The sequence below is a fragment of the Maniola jurtina genome, chromosome 21 (genome assembly GCF_905333055.1).
Source record: "Maniola jurtina chromosome 21, ilManJurt1.1, whole genome shotgun sequence".
Lineage (NCBI taxonomy): Eukaryota > Metazoa > Arthropoda > Insecta > Lepidoptera > Nymphalidae > Maniola > Maniola jurtina.
The window spans coordinates 2,097,421-2,116,417 of NC_060049.1; the positions used below are offsets into that span (position 1 = coordinate 2,097,421).

At 35.3% G+C, this 18,997-nt stretch overlaps 2 protein-coding genes and 1 long non-coding RNA gene across 4 annotated transcripts in view; 2 read left to right on the top strand and 1 right to left on the bottom strand.

Annotated features, from left to right (window-relative positions):
* Nucleotides 1-2,598, bottom strand: LOC123876365. 2 transcript variants are annotated; one of them, XM_045922598.1, is made up of 6 exons: nt 2,102-2,598; nt 1,816-2,014; nt 1,557-1,719; nt 1,359-1,463; nt 839-898; nt 1-339 (listed from the first exon to the last, which is right to left on the bottom strand). In XM_045922598.1, the coding sequence occupies exons 3-6, from the start codon at nt 1,611-1,613 to the stop codon at nt 295-297; spliced, it is 267 nt and encodes an 88-aa protein (XP_045778554.1). In that variant the 5' UTR covers nt 1,614-1,719; nt 1,816-2,014; nt 2,102-2,598; the 3' UTR covers nt 1-294. The 2 variants fall into 2 exon arrangements, with proteins under 2 accessions (XP_045778554.1, XP_045778553.1); XM_045922597.1 differs by lacking the exon at nt 1,557-1,719.
* Nucleotides 2,598-18,997, top strand: part of LOC123876383 — a 20,494-nt gene continuing 4,094 nt past the window's right edge. The window contains exons 1-2 of the long non-coding RNA XR_006798343.1: nt 2,598-2,655; nt 8,135-8,140. This is a non-coding gene — a long non-coding RNA (uncharacterized LOC123876383). The remainder of the gene's footprint in view (nt 2,656-8,134; nt 8,141-18,997) is intronic.
* On the top strand, nt 15,679-18,997 carry LOC123876359. Its single transcript, XM_045922590.1, has 7 exons — nt 15,679-15,869; nt 16,236-16,319; nt 16,392-16,544; nt 16,744-16,886; nt 17,125-17,202; nt 17,273-17,345; nt 17,700-18,997. Exons 1-7 carry the CDS (start codon nt 15,742-15,744, stop codon nt 17,797-17,799), a joined length of 759 nt encoding a protein of 252 aa, XP_045778546.1. The 5' UTR covers nt 15,679-15,741; the 3' UTR covers nt 17,800-18,997.

Here is an 18,997-nt window from a genome sequence, read left to right on the forward strand (position 1 = left end):
ATTTAAAACAATATTGTTTATGTATATGAAAAAGAACAATGATCCAAAAAACGATCCAATAAAGCTACTACTATTAATTATTTTTTCAAAGCTTCCGCCAGTAGCTTTAACCCATCCCCGATCGCCTGCAATGTCAACGAATTGCGGCGGTCCACCTTAATCCGCTGTTCTTCTACTGCCAAATCGCTCTGTCCTAGCCGTATCCCTTTCGTACGTATGGTTGACAATCCTTTCAAACAGCAACAAATTGGGGCGGCCCACCTCAACCCGCTGTTCTCTCAATCTCTCTGTCATTCAGGGGTGTGCAGAAGGAGTTACAGGCAGAGTGCCTTGAACAACCTGAAATATTTTTTTAGATATAATATATGTATTATATAAGTTTCTAGCTGATGCTCGCTACTTTGTACGGGCAGATTTATAAGATAATAATGTTTCCTCAAATTAAAATTTTCAAAATATATTCAATGTACAGAAACTATCCAGTTACAGTTTTGTTATAAGTATGGATAGGCATCTTGTATTGAAACAATCTCATACAAGTGTAAATTAAAAATTTATAACACCCTCGACAAGTGAAGGTTACAGTAATAATTAGAAAAAAGCTGATAACTTTCAAACGGCTGAACCAATTTTCTTGGATTATAGCTAAGAACACTCTCGTCTCGATCAAGCCACCTTTCAAACAAAAAAAACTAAATTAAAATCGGTTACTTAGTTTAGGAGCTACGATGCCACAGACAGATACACAGATACACACGTCAAACTTATAACACCCCTCTTTTTTGGTCGGGGGTTAAAAATTAGATATTAACACAAATCAATAGCAAATTAGCCTTACCCTAGTAGAAATGGCTGAATCTGACAGTGTGCTCGGAGTGCTTCTGTAAATGTGATGGTCCTAAAACAAATTCAAATAATGTGAATAACAAATAAAATGTAAATAAATGCATATTATAGTATTTGCCTTTTTTATTTGTCACTGACAGATGTTAAATACAACATTGTGGCTATTCTGTTGTACGTAGACGTTTTATATTAACAAATTGAAATTTAATGCTATCCTTTACCACAGAGAGCATTATGAGAGAGATAGCAATATAGGTAGTATACAGGTAGGTAGATAGGTCTAAACCTGTAATTTTAGAGATTGTGTACTTACAACAGAATTAGTCACACTATATACTTTTTGTTTAGTATCACCCAATTGAGGTAAAGCTTTAGATCAAATGCTAGTGCTAATAACCTGGACCAACAGCTTAATGTAACTGAATCAGAGCACATTAAGCACAACCAAGTTTTTTAAACAAATTCCGATACTTTTTAGGTACATGTTAACAGGTACAAGTACATTGACTTACTTCTGTTTGAGGCAGAGCATCAATTTCCAGCAATTGGGATCCCAACAATGAGATGCTTTGATCTCCAGGAGCTTGCTCCACTGCTTGGCTTGTGCTTGCAGTTGTCTGAAGTTGTTATAGTTGTCCAATAATTAAAGTATATTATACAGTTTAAAGCTCACCACATTAGAATCACCTACGTAATAAAATGGAACATACTTCAAATGGGTTAATTTGTAAATGTCTATCACCAGTAGCGAAGCTTTCTCCGCCCATGAGAGTTAAGATTTTTTCTTTCAACTCATTTAGCTCCACCACCTCTGCCCCACCACCACTTATTTCTAGCACGATAACGAAGAGCGCTCTTCTTATCTGCCCAATACTAAAACAATTTTAATAAGCATATTATTAGGTAGGTATGCACTTAAAACTAATTAATTATGAGTTGCTACGTAGGTAAATAAATAAAATGAACAACCTTGATCCACTGTTTTGATGTTTTCACACATCCTCCCAGGCTGTTAAGTTGGAGTGCCAGTGCCTCCCAAGATCTTCTGGTTGCGTTCCTTGCACTAGGCACTTTAGAGAAACCCTTTGCAAGGCTTGGGTTTCTCTGAAGGTACTCCAAAAGAGACTCAATTTGAGCCCGAGAAGGATGTGATGCTCTTTCACTGGTGCTGTATGTATTACGAAAGGTGTTCTTGTTAGACACTCAATGTTAAATTTCAATATAATTTGTAACTAAACAGCATTACAATACTTACTTCATTTTTTATAAACTATATACTCAAAAAATTGCTCAAAAATCACTCAAAACTTAGAGTAAACAAATCACAATTTGAATTCGATCACTAATGTCACTTGGATTGTAAACAAACTTTTAACTTTTTAATTCGCAGCCGTTTTGCGGCAAAGGTCTATCGTCGTATATGTAATTTCGGTATTTTATACATTAAAAAATGAAATTTATTGTTTTATGAGTACATTTCTTAGTAACAAAACAATAAATCGTAGGTTTTATCAGAAATGTGTACGTATTTTTCAAACAGAAGGATTTAACTATTTTACCGATTTCTCTAATCATAGAGAACACATCCCTAGTCGTTCGAGTTCGCATTGCAAACTCACTTCACTTCGCATGTGTGTAGCAGATGTTTACAGAATACCAATCTGAGGTGAAGTGAGATTGCTTTCGAAGTGAGCTATCTCACTTGAGTGAGCTTCGATATCGAGATGGTATTTTAGTGAATAGCCTTGCAGCTCGCAATATTAATGTTGCGTTTGGAGAGGGGACTGCTAATGAACGCACTGTATGAATGTACTGTGGAAGCCGATCCGAGCCAAACTACCCAGGAATTAGCGGCATGGTTTAACGTTACCTAACCAACAATATTGACTCATTTGCGTCAAATCAATAAAATAAAAAAATATGAAAAATGGGTGCCTCATGATTTGACTGATCTGCAGAAAGAAACGCGTGTTGAAACTTGCGTTGCCTTGTTGAATCGATACAGAAATGAAGGAATATTGGATCGAATTGTGACATGTGATGAAAAATGGATTCTTTACGATAATCGTAAGCGGAAAATGCAATGGCTGACCCCAGGTCTAACGCCGCAACAGTGTCCTAAAGCAAAGCTTAGCAATAAAAAGGTAATGGTAACTGTTTGGTGGTCTCAGCGTGGTGTTATTCACTATAGCTTTCTCCGATCTGGTCAAGCAATAACGGCAGATGTCTACTGCGCCGAACTCCGAACAATGATAGCGAAACTAGCAGTCAAACAGCCCCGACTTATGAATCGATCTTCACCATTATTGCTCCATGATAACGCGAGACCTCATACAGCACGAGAAACCGTTTTAACTCTACAGGAACTGCAATTAGAAACCATTCGTCACCCTCCGTATTCGCCAGACCTTGCTCCAACGGACTACCATTTTTTTCGTGATTTGGACAATTTTCTGCGTGATAAAAAGTTTTCTTCTCAGGAGGCAGTGCAAAATGCTTTCACACAGTTTGTCGAATCTAGATCACCAGAGTTCTATCGCAAAGGCATAAATGAGCTTCCTATTAGATGGCAGCAATGTATAGATAATAATAGTAATTATTTTGATTAAATAAATATGTCAAATTAAAAAAAAAAACGAATTTTTATTTTTCAGTACAAATCGGCAATTTCATACGTATAATTTAATATTGTTTTGTTTAATTGTAATAATCATCTACATTGCAGAGTCATGTGGGTCAAGTGTGCGCATTTATACTTTGACACTTCAAAAACTCCAAAATTATTTGTAGAATGAAACAAAACTGTGTTTCTTACTTAGAAAGATTGAAGACAAAATTGATTATTAATATTTATTATTGTATTTTATTCTATATTTATAAGAAAAGATATTGTGACATTTTATTATAAAAATAATTTGAATTATTGGATCGATGTTTAATGTATATTATCAAGAATAAATGACTATGACTATGACTAAATTAGTAAAACTGTTTATTTGTAATCAACTTAGACACAACAATAGTATTGTCAGTAGCTTATATTTTAAGAAACTATAGAAAACAAAGACCGTTCCATACTCGCACACTTACCCCAGTATAGGGGTATGTGTGCGCAGCACTGAAGGTAAAGGGTTCTTAGTTTTTAGTCTTTCTTTTAAATCTAGTCGTATTTTCTTTTTAGCTAATTTCTCTTCTTCTTTTTTCTTAGTTTCTAATTCAGATTTAAAGAGACTATCAGTAGCAATTATTGACTTTTTGCCTTTTCGTCGTCGATTTTGTGATGTTGCTTTCGGTAGAGCTTGTATGGACGACAATGGTATGAATTCTTTACTGGTTGAAGCTACACATGTTGGTGAAAATGCAGTGGTGGCTGAACTGGTCACAGTTGTGTTTGTCGCTGAACATGATTGGGAGATTTCTAAGAAGTTTTCTTGTGTTTCCTAGTCAGAGATGGATGATGTCAATGTATGCTCAGTCAACAGCAGATCTTGTACAGGTTGACTGAATGGTGTGGTAACTGCAAAGCTATGCAAAGAAGAGTCTTGCTCTGATATAGAAAGATTATGGAATATCGAAGGTGAAGTCGTTCCTGCACTTTCCAAAACTTCTTGTGTTGGCTGTGTAGAAGAGGTGGACGCTACTAAGTTTGTCAAATTCTGTGCGCGTGATGGAATTGAATCTTTTTGGAAAGGTACTGCTGTAGTTGGCAACATCTCTTCTAAATTTTGGGCAGGAATCATGTCAGTTACAGAAGCTGCCGCGAAATCTTCCTCCGAAAAAATGTCTCTATCTATTGGCCAGATTCCAGAAACCACATTGCTAACCGAAACTGCATTTTGAAAGGCCTCATTCACCAATTGAGTATTATTTAGTAAAAACAAGAGTGAAATGAAACACTTTTCAAATAATTCAAATTCAATTCAATTTTCTTTATTGCGAATTTGGGTTAGTTTACAGATCTTAATATACAATTGTTAGTGTTCTGCCAAATTCTACCTTACGGCATGCAATAATATAATAATACAAATACAATAATAATAATACAGTCATGTATTGTTATTATTCTATATTCTTTATTTATTTGCATTCATGTTTTACATCATAATAGAAAAAAAAATTATAATATTACAACATGAAGCCCCGTCAGGGCGCTGCAAAGTGATTAAATATAAATAAAATGTCACGTATATAAAAATTAAAAAATGTTATGGAAATTCCTAACTAATTATGTCCTATTAATTATATTATTAGTCAATCTTAAAAAAGTATCAATAATTTTTTTATATATCGTGTTATTTGAGGTCTATTCGTTCAAAAATTCTTTCAAGCTGTAGAAACATTTTTGTACTAGCCATTTCTTTAGCCTTCTTCTAAATATTGTATGCTTAAATTCGTCTGTTATAATTCTTGGTAGTTTATTAAATACTATTACAGAATTATAGTAAGGGCTGGTTCGGGCTATAGTTTTAAGGTTATAATATGGTATTACTAGTTTATTTTTTTTCCGTGTATCTCTTTGATTTGTATTTATTTCTGTTGTTTTATATAGATGCATGTTTTTCCGAACAAATAACGCTGTCTCCATTATGTAGATGCAAGGTAGTGTAAGAATTTTTTTGTCTATGAAGTGTGGCCTACAGCTATCGCGTTGCTTAATATTGACTAGCACTCGCATACATTTTTTTTGCGATATAAATAGGTCGCCCACGTCAGGACTTTGTCCCCATAAAACTACATTATTATTAAAATACGTAATAATACGTATTAAAATATGTATTATTTCTACATATTTTAAGAAGTACTAAGTAATTCTAGTCTAAATTAATTTACTACTTATTATTAGTATATTATAGTAGGCATACTTATTGCTACAGTGCTTACTGGATGAAAGTATTTAGGATATCCTTCAAATATTGTTGGGACTGCATCGGATTTCAATCTGTTTACTTTCAACCCAGAAATGTAGCACGACTTTTCAAAATGCTTAGAGCATAAACGTGAATATTGTTTTGGCTCCCAATTTTTCCTTTTTATGGCCCTAATCCATGCAGCTCTAATCTCAGGGCATTTTGGAAATCTAGAAAAGTATGCAACTGTTATTAATATATGTATTTGCGATGAGTCTGCGAAAGGTTTAATTGAACCATAGATAGAATAAGTATCATACCAAGAGGAGTGCCTACTTTGATGCATTTCACTCGATAAATTGCATAGTTGTTGATCGCCTATTATAATAATACGAGGTTTATTCGTAATGATCTCTGATCTCAGTTAGCTGTGACGTCTGTCGCGTGCGGTCGGGGATGAATCCTTGATTATTTACGGAGTTGCTTTTATTCGGCGTGCAGTTCAGTTTACTTTGATTTCCAGTTATTGCCTTTTGTGGTGTAGTATAGCCTTAAGTGTAGTATAGCCCTTAATTAATAATAATATGTATTTCAATTGAGAGTCTACGAATAAAGCTCGAACTAAGGACGTGTTTACTTTCAATACTCCCCGCGCACCCCGCACACCTCATGGCGACCCTGCCTAAGCGAACGCGGCGCCTGGCCGTCGCTGGGTGTCGAATGACGGGCGAATTCTGCTGAGGAGGCCATTGAACTATATTACTAGCGTATAGAACAGACGCCCCGAACCAAAAGTTTGCTTCATTTTGGTAAGAATTTGAACTAAAGTTCGCTGCAGCGCTAAAACAATAGTTATGTCATCTAACCAAACTAATAAAACATGCAGCGCTTAATTATAGCGTACAGAGTACAGTTTTCTCGCGACCAAAACGGCTTAAGCGCCGGGTATTTCATGGCGCTTCCGCGTTTCGTTCAACGATGTGTAACAACAAGTCGCTGCCATAGATTTTACAAAGCAGAAGTGACACAACTTTTGTACCTACTACTATCTAATACACAGAACATAAAAAACAGTGTTTTTTATGTTCTGTGATCTAATATACTAGTCTGCCTTATCATTAATTAAATAAACGAGGTGAAATAAAAATTCGTTGCAATTTAATATGTATACACTTTATTTGTTATACAAATCTATACTTATAATAAAACTGTAACGGGTCGAATTCTGTACATTGAAGATATTTGAAAAATTTTTTTTGGAGGGCACTCTATAATCGATACTGAAGCCAAAACTGTAATTTTTTCATTTTTGTCTGTCTGTCTGTATCACGGCCACGCTTCACGCGGAAACTACTGAATGGATTCAAATGAAACTTGGCACCATTAGAGCTTATACTCCGAGGTAGGACAAAGGATACTTTTTATCCCGAAATTCAGCATAGTTCCCTTGGGAAAGGGGATGAAAGTGTTTATCGATTTTACTCTATTTCTCGGTCAAATCTGAACCGATTTTGACAATTCTTTTTTTATTATAATGGGCATACTATCAGGTTAGTTTCCTGTGAATTTCATAAAGATCTGATGAATAGTTTGGAGACAAAGAGCGGAACTCCTTAACGGGTACATGTAAATCGCTCTCGATCAGTGTAATAGCTTAGTAAAAAGTAGGTTTTTAACTATTTGGCAAACACACTAGGTAAAAGCACAGGTAAAGGCGTAGGGTACGTAAGGTAAGCCCATCCTTGCGAAACCGGAGTGGGTCAAAAGTCTAGATCCACACAGACGAAGTCGTGGGCATCAGCTAGTTCAAAATAAATCAACACAAATTATTATTTAATTGCCTTTAAACAATATAAGTTTAGTGAGTTTTTGGCGTTTGCTGGTACAATCATTTGTTATCTTTGCCTCGTGGTGCAATCGAACAGTTGTATATTTGTTTATTATTGCACGTATTAAATGCACTCTGTGATTTAATGTAGAAGGTTGTTCAAATGAATGACCAAGTAAACAAACGAATACGTCTTTCTCAACGAAACATTTCAATGCATTAGTTGTAATATAGTTGTAGTCGTATTTAGATGACAGGCCATTCTCGCCACTACACCGAATTAAACGACGTATAACCATCTCCGTCGATAAACAAATTTTATAAACATCTTCAGTGGAGTGCATAAACCACCCATATCTTTTATACTTATTAGTTTATGATGCGGAAGTTTCTGTGTCGTGGTCAAAGTATCAATACATTCCTCGCATTTCAACTCTTTGGTCAACTGAGTGCTTACATATCCGGAAATGTAACCAACTATTATTTTAGAAGCTTCCGTTATATTTTCATCATATTTACGAAAATATTACAATTATTTTCAGCCTCTATATCAGTTTCAAGAGCTCTTGTACTTTCCAAAACTTCATATTTAAGAGTATCGTGTCTATTAGAGTTTGTTGTGCTATTGATGACATTTTGAGACGAATAATGTAAAATGCTGAAATTATCTAAAGGAATGCAATTTCCTGTGAAAGATGACCGCAGTTCAAGGTGACTTAACATTTTTTTGTATGCAGCTCTAAACTGTAGTACATTCGGGTTATTATTGTAGCCACCGTGCTTTCTTATTAATCCAAAAAGAAGTTCTAAGTGATCCTGACTTATGCGATACATAGATATGTAGTCTAGATACTTTTTTTCTTCTACTATGTGGTTATATAATGTTTTCATCGACTCAATACATATGACGGCACCCAAAAATCCTGTTTTATTTGAAGACTCAACAATATTTTTCTTAGTTATCTGTATTATTATTCTGGGTATCTGATTCCTTCTTCTAATAACTCTTTTTGATTTGGAATGAAATTCAAGTTGTAGTATATATGTCTTGACTTCATCTAGTAATGCAAAAATTTCAGATTTGTTTTTATGATCTATAGGACGTTTATATCCGTAAAATTGAAACTTTCTAGAATTCATCGTATCAAAGAAATTATTCATCAAAGTAATAAATTTTGCTGTGCCCGCGGAATCCTGAAATTGTGTAGATTTTAATTCTTCTTCACAAAGAGTTAGTGCTTTAGCAACACTCATACTTAACAGGGCTCACTCCGTCACTCGATTCCACTCGTTTCATACAATCGTAGTTCCAATTTCATTTGAATATTAAGCAACCAAAGTCCATGAAATTTTGCAGACATATTCTAGAAACTAATATCTGTGTCTGTGGTGTTTTAGATTTTTCTAAAAATATGTAGTTTTAAAATTACAGGGGCTCCAAGATTTGTATGAAAATTTTAAGACCGCGTAACTTTGAAACCAAATATTTTAACAGAAATCTGGAAAACCACAGACATAGATATTAGTTTCTAGAATATGTCTGCAAAATTTCATGGACTTAGGTTGCTTAATATTCAAATGAAACTGGAACTACGATTGTATGAAACGAGTGGAAACGAGTGACGGAGTGAGCCCTCTTAAAAGCTGTGTGGCGAGTTTCACTTTCATAATTTGGTTACGAAAATGTATATGACGGGGCGTTAATTTATTAGCAAACTGAAGGCCTTCATTTTGCTGGAGTTTGTTTAAATTAATAAGAAGCTGTCATTTAATTTTCTGGTCATTTCCATCATACAATAATCTCTTTCGTTCAAAAGAGTTTCTAATTAATTTAATTACATGGCAGGGATCAATGAAAATGCATATTTTTTCTGATGTACTTGGATGAAGGAAGTAGGTTTTCAAATTATTCACATCAGACAACTGACATCCTAGAATTTCAGCAGCTTTAAAATTAGCAGCACACCCATCAAATGTGAGATTTGCGACAGTTAGACCAACCTCGTGGCACTTCTCTAAGCAAATTTTTATTAAGTTGGCTTTTGTTTGCGCTGTTATTCCAGATATTAGAAAGTAGCCTAAGGGCAGTTTCCAACTCTCATTTAAAGCCACAAGCATGAAAACTAAAGCCTGCGTTGCTATTGTATCCTCATCTTCACCTTCCACAGGGCCTACTCCAAAATTAACCATACCAAGTTTGCGTTTTTGATTAAATAGCTTTTGCTTTCTAATCGCCATCTCATCGAATACCAACGAACACACCACAGGATTTTCACTTGACGTTTTTCTTTTAGCACTCGAAACGCTTCGGCAGTAAATCCCGGTTCTGCGTCAACTGATGAATACCATCTGCAGATTGTTCTAGGATGTGGGAGGGCTTTATTGTAGAAGTCTCTAACATATTTGTAAGCTGCTGTAGAATAATAGTGCAAGGTCAAGGCAAATTTTCGTAATGGTGCGGTGTATAATATAGAATGTTTACTCTGCTTACTTCGTTTAATCAAAGATTTTTGTAGCTCCACAACCTCAGCTTTACTCATTAGATCATTTTCAGCATTCCGATCCAAACCGAATTTTTCTTTTAAAGTTGAAACCAACGTTTTATAGGATTCATTTTTTTTCTTCAAATATCTGTTTTGACGCTGTATCTTCTTTATTTTGTCAAATAATTTCTTTTTCGCCGTGCTTTCTTTGAAAAGTTTTTTTTTGAGCACTATTTTCCGAGGGGTATCAAAAATTGACTCTGAATCGCTTACTGGTTCAGATATTGAATCCAAACTGGATTGATGAGATCTTGAAGGCTGAAAATTAAATAAACATAATATTTATTTTTTCAGCGAATATAATAAAACTGTTTTATTATAAACTATTAGGTATTGTCTATCGCTTTTGAACATGTTCCCGTCAAAATATTAATATAAACAATATTTTTATCTCATAATATGTGTATATTATGAGATAAAAATACAAATTTTTTATTAGTACAAATACTTAAAGGGCTTATTAGAGAAGGTCTTGTTATTATACCTACATTTATGTAAAGTCTCACTTTATAATATTGATAAATAGTAAAGTTATTAGCGTTTGTTTATATCCCAAAATGTCACTCAATATACGGACATATTGTACAGTCCATTCATAATAGTATTCATTAATCGTGATGTCGCGGTCACGTGGTATATTCTAGTAGTGTATGTACGTACATACTAACATTAACAAAGTAAGAAATATAAGATACCCACTAAACACAAAATTTAATAGAAACTATACAGAAACCACACTTACCAATACTAGTATGGTGTTTTTATCGCATGGTACAGCAGTTTTCTTCAGATAAACTCGTCCTGTTTTTGTATAATGCTTATCCTCATCCTTAAAGTGCAACGAACATATATATGTATGAGGAGTCGGAAGCCATGTTTCTTCATTCCGATTATTTTGCACAAATTTTATCCAAGTTTCTCTTTTATCATGACCCGGCCGTAGAAACCTTCATAATTATTTAGGTTATTTAGGTAAAAGTCACAATTTACTTATTTTACATCTATTCTACACAATAATAGATAACACTTATACTATTGACAAACTGAACCACAAAATAGGTACAAATGTATGTTGCGTATCTGCGTCTTTTGTTTTCATTACTCTATGATTAGTATTGCAAAATGGCGGCGCCCGGAACCACGATTCTAGTGAGCATTGTTACATCGAAAAACTTTAAATCAAAGAGTTTTAAACGTTTAAATGTCTACTTACCGATGAAATGTTAAACCATCACTTTTTTTTGATGTTCTGGAGTGTTTACGGCAGTCTTTAAGAACACAACCAGGCATTTTGATGTTGTTATTTATGCGAGTCAAACTCGACTAGTCTCTACGGGTGTTGGATACTCACTGGATTAGTTGCGGTACAGTGTACCGCAAAGCGTGGCGCAAAATCGAGCAACGCGTTGACTTCTCTATACGTAGTAGTAATACCTCAATGGAGGAGGCGGATTCCTGTGTGCCTCCGCGCATCAAGTCAGAGCGTTTACAATTTAAAGTAATAAGTAATACTTAAGACGTGTACTTCGTGTTGTGAACTAAAAATGGGAACTAAATGCAGCAAGTGCAATTGTGAGCAAAAAGAAGTGGTTGTTAACCAGCATGGAATTGATCAAAGTGCGGATATAACCAATCATTTTTACACCAACAATATTCTACTCTCGACAATCATAGGCATGTGCATACCTGTGAGTGGAAGTAAGTAAAAAAAAAAAAAAATGTAAATTATCTACTTTACATTTTTTTTTTCTCCTGCCCCGGTGGTGTGGTGTAGTATAGCCTTAAGTGTAGTATAGCCCTTAATTAATAATAATATGTATTTCAATTGAGAGTCTACGAATAAAGCTCGAACTAAGGACGTGTTTACTTTCAATGCTCCCCGCGCACCCCGCACACCTCACTTTGAGACTTCATCTTTATACAGATTCTTGCATATACTGACGCAGTGTAATGGTGAAATTCTTCAAGTTTTAATCGTTTGGTGTATTAATCTTTGTGATATTGGCATTGTATTGCATTTTTTATGCACCGGAGTTAAAGTGGATGATGTCCGTGGGTCAGATGCATTTTTTTTTCAAAAGTGATATTGCCTTATCTTTGTCTTCAATAACACACTTCACAGATGTAATTTCCAAGTTTAGGGTTTCTATTTCTTCATAAAGTGATAACGCGTTGAATTTTTCTACTTGATTAATTTGTTCGGTTTAGTTTGACAGTTAATTCTAACTTTAGTTAAAATGTAGAATTTCTCAACTTGTTTGAATCTGTTCGTTTTAGTTTGTCAGTTAAATGTAATTTTGATTAAAATATTGTAAATCGAATCTTTGAAAAGAGCAACCACTGAGTTTCTTGCTGGTTCTTCTCGGTAGGAAAGGCGTTCCGAACCAGTGGTAGATTCATTTGACGATTCAAAAGTACTTGTAAAGGTTTATTTGGATAAAAGTAATATTAAAGATGGTTAAAGATTGATAATAAACTGTGATGAACAATAACAATGGCGCGAGTTTTATAGGAGCTAGTTCTCTTACACCTACATATTTATGCTTCTTTCCCTATGTACTTCGGGAGCGAAGTACCTACTTGTCAGTATGGCCGTGTCAAATCAAGATAATTTTATGTCTATATTTATTATGCTAAAATTGACCCAATCATAAACTTGGAGACTGAACTAAATATTTGTTGTAATAATATTATTGTGTTTATTGCTTTATTAGTCAGAGCAAGAAATCACCGCCTGGCGTCGACTCTCTATGCGATAGTCTGCGATAGTTTTTAACTTCATTTAGTCGCTATTACACTATTTGATTTTATAAAATCAATCACATTAGTGTGTATGCATTTACCTACCCAATTAGTTAGTAACGTGATAATATAATTATGACACTGTTATGGACACACATTTAGAGGTGTGTTCTGCGTCTACAAATCCCATATTTTCAGGTCTTTCGAGTGAGATTCAAAATGACTTAATTCATTGTATTGCTTCAGTTATTAGGGACGAGATCAAATCAGAAATTCGGAGTGCAAAGTTTGTCTCTATGATTGATGAAACGCCAGACGTCAGTCACAGAGAACAATTAACTGTTATATTACGTTATTTATCTGAGTGTGGGGTAGAAGAGCGATTTTTGGGGTTTTTTGACGTCAGCGGTAGCCGGGGTGCCGATTTTTTGGCAACAATGTTATTAAATATTCTCCAAGAATATAACTGTAAAGATAAATTAGTGGGTCAATCTTACGACGGGGCTGCACTCTGCAGTCATGTCTGGCGAACAAGGGGGGGTACAAGCAAAAATTCGAAATGAGTGCCACATGGCAATTTTTATTCCTTGTTATGCACATACAGGGTGTAAAATAATGGGATGAGTTTCTTGATTTTATTAGAAGTGTTATGGATATGAGTTGACCAGCTAAGATGTTCATCTAATGTAATTCCAAGATATTTAACAGTTGTCTCTTTGGTTAAAATGTCACAGCTACAACAAGCGTCTAGCCCACTTTTCCGATTACAAGGATAAGTGTGAATAGGAAGTTTAAAGTCTTTGTCTGGGTTATTCCGAATTGATGTACTGAAACACACATACTTTGTTTTCACGGTGTTGATTGTAAGTAGGTTGTCCTCTAACCATGTCGTGATTTGCTTAAGACCTTCTTCAGCAAGCAACTTCACTTCTTTCCAATCACTGCCTTCAAATAAAACCACAGTATCATCGGCAAAACAAAATATGCGTCCAGATTTTGGGGACAGATTACAAAGTGGATTTATATAACTAAGAAATAAGGTGGGGCCCAGAACACTCCCCTGGGGGACACCATATGTAATGTTAGTAAATTCACTGGTAACATTACCAATTTTAACGCATTGTTGTCTATCCCTAAGGTAGCTCTTGAACCAGTCTAATGTAATACCCCTAATACCCATGTCGGAAAGTCTGTCAAGCAAGATAGGGATTGACACAGTATCGAAGGCCTTTTGCAAGTCAAGGAAAATACCAATACATTTCCTTCCCTTATCAAGGCACTTTGTAATATGATTAGTCACTTCTAGTACCGCGTCCAAGGTAGATCTATTGGCTCTAAAACCGAATTGGTTGGATCCAAGGAGATTTTTCTGTTCAAGGTACTTTATTAGTCTAGCGTTCACCACTTTTTCCACTATCTTACTTAATACACTTAATAGCGATATAGGTCTGTAGTTAGAAATTGACTCTTTGTCTCCACTTTTATATACTGGAATTACGACTGCTTTTTTGAAACTATCAGGAAAAACACCAGTAGATAAACTTGAATTCACCAGATGAACTATGGGTTCTAAGAGTAGATTTTTAAATCTTACAATGACAATACAATACTATGACAATTACGAACAATTTACGGATGAATGCTATAATTACTGTGAGGAAAGCTCCTCGAACGTTGAACCAAGTCCAATAATAGAAGAAGTTGATCAGAAACAGGAAGTCAGTTCTAAGAAAGAAAATTTTCAGATAGTCAGCGAATCCGAAAAACCAAGATAGATGTTAATTATTATGTCCAGCGGCAACTTGGTTATGTACAGATTAGTAATCCACCTCTCAGATTTCTTATCGATACCGGGGCGAATCAATCTTTTATCAGTCCTGAAGCAGTACAAATGTATTTTAGTAATATGCCACTTAACTATGAACCCTTTGAAGTAACCAACCTGCACGCAACAAATTATAGATAAGTACCATGATGGCAAGACAAACCACCGCGGTATCAATGAATGCTTTCTTGCTTTATCTCGAAAATTTTACTGGCCAAAAATGCGAGAGCATATTTCAAAATTTATCAACGACTGTGAAGTATGCGGACAGGCTAAGTATGACCGTAATCCAATCCGACAGCAATTTCAAGTAGTTCCACCACCCAGTAAAATGTTTCAAAATGACAATTCTTCTAAGCGCTGGCGAGCGTCACTCCGGAGCTGCTCTTAACGGTTTTTAGTGTTTTTTAGTGTGTTTCATTTAATTTCTATATTTTTGTGTTTAAATAACGAGGTAAGTAAACAATTAATATGTTTTTAACAAGATTTCACCATAGAACACACATTTAACTGTTTTCGGAAACCGAAATGTTCGTCCAAATGTTTTGGTAGTGTGAAATCGAATGATAACTTCAGTTTTAATGTTTTTTTACTGTACTATATTATATTATTCGAAATTAATAAGTTACATTAGCTATTAATCAACCGGAATTAGAAATAAAATGAGCAAAATAAGGTTAATTAAGCAAGGATTGCGAATTTCAAAGAGACTCTTCTCGTAAGTAACGTTTGGCATGGTATAAGGCTTGGGGTACACCGCGTGATCTGTATATCCGGGCCGAGTTATATCACCCGGTAGTTGACACATTTTATACGTAACATTATATTATATTATATACTATAATATAAGGCTATTTTATTTTTTTATTTTTTTTATAAAATAAATTATAAGCTACTTACTTTACTTAGCTTTGTTACTCCTTCACGCTAAAACTACTGGACGGATTGGGCTGAAATTTAGAATGGAGATAGATTATACCCTGGATTAGCACATAGGCTACTTTTTATCCCAGAAAATCAAAAAGTTCCCACGGGAATTTTAAAAAACCTACAGCCACGCGAACGAAGTCGCGAGTATCAGCTAGTAACACTAATAACGTACGAATAGACATGACAACCCTGCATGTTTTGTATGTTTTTGTGGTGATGGTGCGACTGGTTTACAGCTTGGAAATGCCGCCCAAAATGATGCCCAAGAAGAAACCAGCTAGTGCCCGAAAGCTGACCTTTCCCAACAAGTATGTACAAATTATATATTTTGGTTTTTTTTTGTGACCCCTTGAGTCCAATTTTGAGAAATTTTGACCCTTATAATTTTTTAATCTTTGCATTTACTTAAAAACTTATTTATATTAAAAAAAAAACGATATTTCCATTCTCGGCGAGGCCTCGGCTAGTAATAGTTTCCTAGTTCAATTTTGTACTCCATGTTTCAAGCTTATTTATTGAAAATAATAATAATTAACTTTAGATTTTTTGAATTAACTTTAGAACGAAATGCACGAGAAGAAGGGTTAACTTTTGAAGTTTCTTTAGCATGCCTTTGAACTCAAAAGGGTTGTTGGATTTTTTTGCGGTTCTTATAGAGCAACTTTTATGTTCAGCTCGGAGTCCGCGAGTGCAGAGCCCACGCCCAGTACTTCAGGTCTAAGTTTGCCACCTAGCTCGGAGCCAGGGACATCAAAACGGTAAAATCAACACAAAAATGCTTTAAATATTGAACACACGGCATTTTTATCGGATTTTATATATTTTTTCAGCTTGGCGGATGACCTTAAGCGTGCGCGGGCAGGGCGCACGCTCTACAAAAAGGCAGTCGCCAAGTTGTCCCTGGAGGAGCGGACAAGGTTGGCGAATATGAAGGACCTGAAGGAAGTGGGGCACTTCAGGCTACCCGACGCTCCGGAGTCAAAGTAAGACTTTTGTATATGTCTATGTCACCAGAAAATAATACGTAACCGTAAGTTGACTAACTTCCTAGTCAGATGATAAACAGATTTTAATAGCTTATACTAACTAGAAAGTTGATCAATTTACGGTTCGTATTATTTTCCGGTGACATTTAAATATAGCCTAACTAAGCTTTATTTTTGAACAATGTTTTTCTTTCAGGAAGGGAAAAGGAAAAGGGAAGGGGAAGGGGAAGGGCAAGGGTATAGCGGACACAAAGCCATGGTTGCCCTGCCCGCTGTTACCTGACGTGCCGCTTACCCCACCTGCCAAACTTCCCCAACCATGGGAACGTGTTCATCATGGTCTGTTCTAAACTTTTTTATTTTATAGATTATCATATCATTCATCATTCATATTAGTAAATTATCATTGACTTCTTAAACCCAGAAACGGAAGCTGTGGCTGGCATGGCTTTATTTCAGAAAAGACTAAGGCAGTTACAATTTCTTTCCTCATAACTGTTTCCGAGCCTATGACGGATAGACTGAAATTATATTTTGCTTTAACTCACGCAGTACTTTACATTGTACTTTCTTCCAGAAACGGCCGAGGCCGACAATCACGAATTTATTGAGGGCAAGCCTCCATCCATGTCACCCATAAAGCCGGATTTGTTAGGTAAGAAAGTTAATTATTGGGCTTCGTTTAACACAAAAGTCGTAAGACTTATGACTATTATTATTTTAAGGCATCCCGAAAGATCCAGAGTCACCTCAACCTCACCCACCTCGTCCAGAATCTGGAACGCCGCCTCAACCAAAGTAAGTGTTTTCTTGCATTAAACAATAATTTATTATAATAATAATATAGTTATTATATAATAATTAATAATATATTATATTAATATTAGTATTTATATTAGTAAGAAAGATCATATAAATAAATTAAAAATAAAAGAGGTATTGGTATCGAGACCTGGGGCACACCCATTAGTAAGGAAAAGCGCCAGAAGAATCTGTACCGTTAATATTTTCTTTTTGGATACTTTTCTGCCACTAATATTTCAATAAACTTAATGTTTTAACTTGGAGAGCAAGATTTCATGATCGACACAGTCGGACGAGTCACACTTTTTAGAGAAACAAAATACATGTTTACTTTTTTGTTATTGACAGGAAAAGAAAGTTACTCTTCACACCGTCCACAGGGATAATTCCGGCATTGGAGGCGCCTGTTAACCCTGTGGTAAAAAAAAAATGGTGGTGGTGTGTGTAAAAAAAAAAATTTTTTAAAAAAATTCACGATTCCGGATATAAGATTTTTTTTAAAATCCTTTGTAGAATTATTTTAAAATCCTTTGAAGAATCATCTAAACATAGAAGTCACCGGCCCAGCTGTAATTGTGACTACGAACAGTAGAGTAATTTCCGGATCACGCACTCAGTGTGTACCTACCCTTTACGCCCAACATCTGGTGATAGATTTTTGTTTATTGTTGGTCTTAAGTTTTTGTACGTTACAATGTACAAGTGTGCCACGTTTTTGGAAAGGGCATTAAATTTACTATATTGTATAGTAATTTTTGATGTTGTATTGTATAGCATGTAGAACAAAAAAATCAGATAAGCGAAAATGATTTCATTGTGTAAATGGGAACTGTTGCACTAATTTTCATATTTCTAGTTATTGGTGGATGCTATTGCCAAGATTTTTGTTAACTTTGTAAGAATATTAGACTAGTTGTATTGTATCACTTAAAAATTAGATCTAGAACTGGTATTTGTAAATCTTAGACTCTCTAAGTTTAAAACCAATTACGCCTGGCGGCGCCAGATTATTGTACAGAATCAAAGTGCGGTAAATAAATATTTTTGTATAGACAAGTGTATATTTTAATTTATTTCCTTATTGCCTAATATCTAATTAACGTAATTTGAAATTAAACACCCTAGGTCACCGCTTTAAAATACAAGGATTAATTTTTAAATACAAGTGGCCCTCCGAAATGCGGTATCTCCATACTTATCGCATCGTAATACTACACCAGAGTCGCATTTTGAAAAACAAAAGACTGCATTCTACAGCTTCATTCCTAGTAAACGTAAAAAATAACACTTAACAGTCTCACATTATCAAGTTGAGTCACAATGAACGCTTTTATGAAAACCGAGCCGCGCGGTGGCATCGGGCCGGCAGGCATCAATAGAGTAAGGGCATTGCTCGGTGATTTATGATCGCCGCGATCGCCGCTTCGTGCAGATGAGCGGCGTAATCGTCATAGTTTATCATAAAATACAGCGCACGAAGACATTGCAGATAAGAAGCACAGCCGAAATTCAGAGTTCTTCATCCGATGACCTCCCGGCGCAATTCACAGCCAAGGTGTTCCATAAGCGCCGATCTGATGGGGGAGGTGTTACGCAGGCGAAGCCAGCGGCTGATACATAGTGAGCCAGCGCAACATGCATTCCCA